Here is an 8,099-nt window from a genome sequence, read left to right on the forward strand (position 1 = left end):
GTCAACTGTTTAAACACACTTATTGGGTACCAGTAATACTTGAACAGAGGAAATACATGGAAAACAGTAAATGAATGCCTTAAATGTACAGTGCTACTGCTTTGCTTGATAGTAAAGATGAGTTGGAGCTATGTCTGGATATCACACGGACAATGTGACTGCATGTACATCCAGATGCAGTCTGTGAGTGCTGACAGCCTTCTTTTTTTCTTCTCTCTCTATTACATCATGTCCACCCAAAGGCTCTCTTCAAATGTAAACTGTAGACCTATCTTCAAAGGACCTGCATACATACTGAGAGATCAATGTATTTCACGATCTGCAACCTCTCCATTGGGCTGCGTTAAAGTCATGTTAGCGCTCATGTGGCTCTGCTTCATGTCGATCCACTTCGGCGAGGGCTATTTTTGCCCGGCGAGTCCCCTCTAATCGCAGCGAAAGGAAATATCCCATTACACATTTTAATCCTGGCAGTTAAAACTACAGCACTTTGCTGCGCAGTTTGACAACACCACGAGTACGCACTGCGTGGGATGGATAGTAATAGGGTATCAAAAAGAACTACACTGTATGATGATGGTCAAATCCAATAAAAGCGGTTTCATGGCTGATCAAAACAGAGTCAGCAAGGTAGACTTGTGGTGAGTCTACGGATCAAAATTTGTGCGCCCCTTCTCCTATGCTTGTAGAAGGTCGTCTAAGAGGGTAATGGGAACTAATGCAGACCTCAAAAACAATTTGACTATCCCTTGATATTACAACAGTAGAGACAGAGATAGAGAGTAAGACTAACAGGAAAGCATATTGACAGCACATAAAATGATATATGAGGTTGTAGTTTACATAACATTTGTAACCATCAAGATATCCTGGTATTCAGAAAAATTCTAATCGTCTTGCCCTTTAAACAAAACTTGAAAACATCAATTTACCAAAGTTCATTTAACCATTTGGAAGCAGCCACTGCATAACATGCATATGTGGAGAAACAGTTTAAAGAATAAAAGATGGGTCAAACATTAAAATCTAAGCAGTGGACAAACAGAATTATAATTTCATATCTAAGTCTAAATTAGGGACTATCAAGTGAACATTGTAGCATACATATTATCAGTAATATAACAACAGATAATTAAGCTTGTTGATAGAGTACATGATGGTCTTCAGTAGGATTTTGCCTTTAGAAACTCTGTTTACTGACAGCTAATCGGTCAAATTCAAATATGTAAAATTTGCATTGGTAGTATATCTTTCAAAACAAATATCATTCCTCTGCTTTTAAAACAGCCATTTGCCAAAAACCATACTGAGGCTTCAGGGGTATTTCCACAAAATATTATTGGCACTGTATGGACATCAACCTAACGGCCAAGATTGACTTTACTCTGATGAGCTACTTTTGTACAGGTTGTCATAAATGATATATAATCTAGTGACTACCAGGTAAATATGAAATTAAAAGGGCACCTACAAATAAAAATTGTGTAACAGGTACATTTGAGAGTAAAAAAATGCAAATCTGATCAGGAATTAAGTGGATTTGATGATGGCCATGACAGGGTTTGATTTGTGGGAAATCACAGAACAGTCAGGGACACATCATTTTTTTTTTTTTTTTGCTAATTGGTTGACTTCAATATGATAATATCAAAGTATGCAAGATAAAAAATAAAAATTAACATATCGAATGTACTCATGCTGCATTAAGGGTGACCAAAGGTCAGTATTTAAATGTACGACAAGTCGGTATTGATCATAAAAGTCCAGTTCTGTCAGCAGCTGGGACATTTTATGTGCATCTAAAAACAGTCACAAAAGTATGCAACACAGGCCTGACAGTTCTTCGCATCAGTTAGGAGTGGGAAGCGCCACATGCATCTCGCATCCAGTGAGTCATGTAGAGTAAACATCGCCCAGGGCCCACTGCATGATCTACCACAGACAGCTCGCTCGCTTGCTAATGCTTCATGTATCCCGAAAATCTATCTCTCCGTCTCTGTTCTCTCCCCTGCCCTCCCCTGCGCTCCCCTTCCCCAATTCTTCCATTAGACATACTTTTCATCGCACCCTCTTATTAACAGGCTCCAGCTACTGTGAACTCGTCATCCAACCCTCCCGAATTGTCCGCATCATTAGCACCCATCCACCTGCCGTTACACTTACTTCACTTTAAATACAGGATGTGAATAACTCCTTAGCGAGAGTAAACATCTCATCAAGATGACATAATGCGCTTGCTGGCAGTATAAATGGTGCTTGGCAACGCTACCGAAGTAGTCTTTACATGATGGTTCCTTCTAACATTATAACTCTAGAGCCACATTATTGTACTGTGCCCCTTAAGAGAATGCTAGCTACTTTGAGTTCATGAGTCAACTTCAAGTGCAGGAGATAAAATTAGTATGAAACATTTAATAGACAAGGGCATGTAGTCAAGCCACGTACAGCATGGTGCTCTGTGTTATGCACCAAGACAGTGCATCAAAATGCAGCAATTGATGATGATGACACTATAACAGTGCAAAAGTATACCACCGACCAAAAATCATAAATCTTTCAGCAAGATACATACCTGATTCATTCTAACCACTTGATTTTGATGCTGTGAATTCGTACAGAAATTCCCCATCTGGTATAGAATGACTACTAATGACTACTAAAGTACATTGTGATTTGTCCTTTACTAGCTGATGTACAAGAAAAGTCACACTCGAAGCCTTTGTTGAAGCTTGTAGATTTCCTGCCGCAAATTGGATGAATCATTACAGAAAGAAAACTTATCTTTACAAGCTTTGCTTTATATACTGTGTGCTGAAGAGCTCAAACAGAGAGGTTTCTGAGTGGGATTTCGGGGGGATTGCCATTAGAAATGAAAGAGGAAACACTCTAAAACCACACAGCATTGACGTGGAGCTTCTAATTTCACACAGAAAAGAGAAACTGCATTGTAAAGTTTATCGGTTATAAGGTTATCAAAGCACATTGTTCTAGTAGAGTAATCATTGTGGAACAGGTCAAGAGGACATATTTCCTCTTCTAGTAGAACTTTATTGCATAACATGAACATGGTGTCTCAGGGACAAGCATTTTGAGAAGGAAAAGGCACTATTTTTCTTATCAAATGGATTGTCACATTTCTGAGTATCTTCACAATGTAACAAAGTCAAGAAAATGTGTTTTCTGGTTGGAAAGATTCTGATGCAATGTGAAATAGCACCTCTTTTCATGAAATCATCTACTAACACAGTATCTTAAATTTCAAGAAATTTACTTTTTTTTTTCTTCACAAATTTGTTATCTTACCGCCTCAGATGACTGCGAATTAAGGTCCACCAGAATTTCTCGGTTGACGGTCTGCTCGGACATGATACACCACTCCTCCAGTGACACACAACTGGAGGCTGTATTGACCCTATCCCTTGGGGGGCTCATGGCGTCTGTCTCTATTCCATCCTTTTCCACACCGTTCTCCTTGATTCCCTTTCCATCGCCGATGCTTGCTGGCCGCGATTTATCCGTGTCCGCTGCTCCATCTCCCTGCGCGCTGCCTCCTCCAGACGCTGGCTCGCACATGGCTGACGGTTCCGAGTCCACGGTTCCTACCATGTGCTTCTGCAGGAGAAGTCTGGAGAAGGTGACAAGAAAGACAAATGAATAAGACTGAAAAAGAGACCAACATGATAACACTTCCTTGGGAAATAGGCTGGCTTGATTTGACATACCTCTTAATATCTATGTGAAAAACATTCATAATTCTAAAGAAAGGTGTGACTGTGCAAAAGCAATGCCAGCTTTGAAAGTATCAATTTTCCTCTTTTTTTTTTCAAATCACAATTTGATTGTCCAATAAGCTCTGATAGATCCAAATGCTATCATTGCTTTTTGATTTACGAAAAAAGTTGACTAACTCTTCATGACCACCTTCAATCTTGTGTATATACATGTACGAGAGCGTTGTACATGAAGTATATCAGTTCTCTGCATGGCTCCTATTCCAGCAAGATCTTCTTTAATTTTCCAGGGAGATTAACGGCAATTAATCCAAGGCAAGTGACCAAAGACACAGAAAAGCAGTCCAATAGGAGAAAATATATGGCCAACAAAAAGAAAAAAAAAAGAAAGAAGAGAAGTGAAAACAAATATCCACTTTATCAGCACCTTGTTCAGAGCTGGAAGGAACTCCGCATTAAAAATCCACAGGACCAGACGGTAGCTGACATAGGAATAGCACCATTGGTTGAGGGACCCCTGTTCTGCCCTAGTCTCTCTTTCTCTCACATGCACCCTTTCTCTCTCTCTCGCTCTCTCTCCCTTTTCTTGTTGCCTTTACTGCAAGGCTTGTCGGTCACACGCCGCGCACACTCAAAGCCCGCACGCCCCGCTCTGCCGCACTGCCAGGCCTTGCCGGGCAAACACTGACAGTGCAAAAACTGGAAGTGAGCTAATGCTCACCCGCTGCTACATCTTATCAGCAGCTCGGCACGGCTAAACGGAGCATTCCCCAGCCACCTGTACGCCAAGGTGAGTCATGCGGTCCTGCGCTCTCCCGCGGCTTGCCTGCCTAAACCCGACGGTCCCAATAGGGGGCGCCAGGCAACGCAGTTGACAACATTGGATATAGAGGGCACATGCATTCGTACTGCCCAAAATAATTTTTACAAGGTCACTTCTATCTGACATTGGTATACAAGGAGCATAGCAAGTTCGAAGACTTTGATTTTGTTCTACAAAGTGACCCAAGTTTCATGCAAAAATAGGCAGATATAAACTGATGTGATTTTTTTTTTCTAATGAAGACTATTCTAAATTCTTTTTCAGGACTACAGTGTATTTAATTTTTAAAGTCCCAAAGCTTGCAAATTCAAGATATATATATTGGCCTGATTTTCATGAAATAATTTCTTGTCAAAACTGTATTGGAAACATAAATTTCAGCAAACCTTTTCATATTCCAACAAAAAAAAAAAATCTGCCTCCCTCACAAATGTTCTCTGCTACAGCCTATGTGCAATTTACACGGCTATCAAAAAATATATTTTCAATTAGGTTTATTGAAAAACATTTTTGTCCCATCTACAATTTAAGAAAAGTATGCTTGCTTGGTATTAAGTATGCTTACCATGACTGGCTTTTGGCAACTTTATTGATTTCAATTTCTGTAGAAATTTGGCTTTATACTGTTTGAAATGCTTACTATTTAATAATTCACAAAATTGTTTATTCATGGGGACAGACAAAACTTAAAGAAAAGTGCAATAAAATATTGAAAGCTTTTTTTTCACAACATCGCACCAAACACGTACTCGTGTTCTACCAACAATTATTGAAAACCATAAATGAGCTAGGCAAATATGATATTCCCTAACCGCAGCAACGACCCCAATGCGTACTATGTTAAAGCGCCCCGCCGTGCTGGGGTTAGGTATTCCCCAACATTTACTACCTTAGATCTCCTTTCTTTCTTCTGTTCATTAAACCTAATAACTCAATGACTGGTTCACAGACATTAGCTTCAAAATTAGATCTGAAAAAGATAAATGACATCTGTCCACATTTCATTGATTAATTGGTACTCAACAATAAGAAAAAAAAAAAGGAAACAAGGAGAATTTAAAGAAGAAGAAACAAATAATTAAATGAGGTAGAAGGATACGACATATGAATCAGTGTGAATAGAGGTAGCAAACTAAATGTCCTACTAAATTTACTAATAATGTAGCTAGTCATTAGTGTACTATTTTATAGCAATAACATTAAAATTTAATCATATACAAAATCATGATAAGACTTCCAGAGTAAAAGAAGAAGAACTGGCCGAAGAACTACAAGAATGGCAATGTTCTGTGCTGTAAAACAAAAACACAACAACAGCCGAAACCGAAACGAATGTCCCAACCTCTCTATAGTCTCAACACATAAATTAAGCCTTAATTCAGCAATCGGCATGCAAACTCTATTTCACCGCGCGATGCCAGTCAGTGCCCGCCTGCCTCCCTCCCTGGCCTTGGGCGCTGTGGAGCCGGCTCTGGCTCGACAATGATCGCCAATCCATCCAAAACCAGCCAAGTCTCAAGAAATAGTTAAGGGGGGCAAATTACGATTTATACAAAAAGATAGTCGGTGGCAACAACTGGAAACTTACACGATTTAAAGGCGCAAGTTTTCGTCCTTTAGAATTCTTGGCACTGGCCGCCTCCCACATAAATCACATCAGGAAATATTTGACAAATGGAACACCGGTCCGAGGAAGCTGCAATGTAAACTGCCGTGCCGTCGCATTGACGAACAGGAAAGGTCCACACGTGATTGTTTTGTTTACTAATAGAGCGCCATCTATCGGATTGCGGTCGTGTGGTTTTGTATGACCTTTGGCAGCTTGGGTCGTTGTCATATCAACTTTCCGGTCTTGTGCACGGTGAGCTAATTTCATCAGTAAGTAAAGTTACGATATTCTGCTCTAAAGTTACTTTGCTGTCTTATTGGATAAGAGAAATTCGATATACACTCGATGTAACGCAATTATAAGAAAGATGTGTGATAAGAAACAGCTTTTTTAAAGCGTAGGGGACCCTGCTTACTAACCCTTGCCTAACACTAAGTCTGTGTTATTAGTTTACGGTCATATGGACGTAAACTTATTACAACTCGCACTCCCATGGTCTGTATCGAGTAGGCATTGTATATCTGGTTGTGCAACCTCCAGGTTAAGGAAGGATGTATTATTGGCTGTCCAACACATCGACACCCTAGTAATGTTTTTCTATCAAGAGAAACTTAAAATATCTCACAATTTGCCTGAAATTTTGCTCACATCACATGTCAAGAAAATCCTTTGAAATCACAAGCGTGCATTATGCAATGTTCTGGGCCTAGAGCCCTAACGGGTTAGGCCTAACCACCGTTAGACCCTAGAACCTACATGCTCCCAGATAACTACTTTGCCTTCGAACGCATGTTGGGGGTGTTATTTTGATGCACTCAGTTGCGCCATAATTTTGACAAAGTATTGACAATGTGAAATGTAAATTAAGTAATGCTTTTCCAGTGTGCATCGTATATCTACAGTAGGCCTAGCTAGATCTATCATTGTTTCGCTGTTGATCTTGTTTATCATCAAGTTTTTCACTTCATATTTGGACATCTTCAAATCCCTAGTGAAGAATGCAAAACCACTGTCACTGTGTGTACTGAATGTTTGTTTTGTACACGCAACGCTACAAAGTGTATATAATTATTAGAGGGTGTCGGTTTCAATGTACAGACTCAGTGTTGATGTGTTGGACACCTACCAAGTAGTACCATGCTACTACATAGTTACTAACGTTAGACTCTACTAGAAGATGCAGTCTCGGGGCGCCGAGCAAGTAGACTCCTACAAGAACTACAACATGATAGTTAAACATGCGAAGGGACGTTGGAAATATGGTCACAGGAAATAATCATTGCATTGGATTTTAGGGGAATATTCAGAACCCCTTCAGTCACCTACAAAATTCATCCCAGAATTTGGGTCTGCAGAAATGTCCACTCTATAACTGTTAGTGTTAGTTCTGTACTGCCCCATGTTTTAAATTTTTAAACAATGTCGTGATTTGTGTAGACACTGTCATACTTTGTTGGCCTCACATAATTTACAGTTGTTCAGTTGCAATGCAAATGTATTATTCTTGGTTTTCAGTTTTAATTTACCATTCTAGCCAAGAATACAAGCCATTCTAACGTTAGAACCCATCCTCATATCAGCTGTCTGATCAGCTTTTTAGCTTTTTATTCAGATTAACATTTGTAAACATGACGTATTGAGTGAAAACAGAAAATTTTCACTGTCTCGCAATTATTTATCATATGGCTGGCCTTCTTACACTATTTTCTTTTATCATTCCAGGTAAAGGAGGCATAAGCAATGTGGTAACATAATGGAGCTTTAGGCTGAGAAGGCAAATTATGTCAGGAGAAGACAAGGAAGCAAAGCCTTCAGATGGAAGTGAAAACCCACCATCGGACTCTATTCCCTCCCTAGAAGGGGAAAGGGAAAGCATCACGGCCAGTGACAATGGCAGTCTGAAGTCTGACACTCAGCAGGTGTCCAGCGGTGAGCA

General features: G+C 39.8%; 1 protein-coding gene across 1 annotated transcript in view; it reads right to left on the reverse strand.

Moving 5' to 3' along the window:
* The window catches only part of LOC140239558 (uncharacterized), a 96,330-nt gene extending 92,740 nt beyond the window's left edge, over positions 1-3,590 (reverse strand). Inside the window, exon 1 of the mRNA XM_072319394.1 lies at positions 3,317-3,590. Within this exon, the coding sequence (XP_072175495.1) occupies positions 3,317-3,573 (257 nt within the window). The 5' untranslated portion in view covers positions 3,574-3,590. The remainder of the gene's footprint in view (positions 1-3,316) is intronic.
* Between the last annotated feature and the right edge of the window lie 4,509 nt (positions 3,591-8,099).

Source organism: Diadema setosum, chromosome 2 (genome assembly GCF_964275005.1).
Source record: "Diadema setosum chromosome 2, eeDiaSeto1, whole genome shotgun sequence".
Lineage (NCBI taxonomy): Eukaryota > Metazoa > Echinodermata > Echinoidea > Diadematoida > Diadematidae > Diadema > Diadema setosum.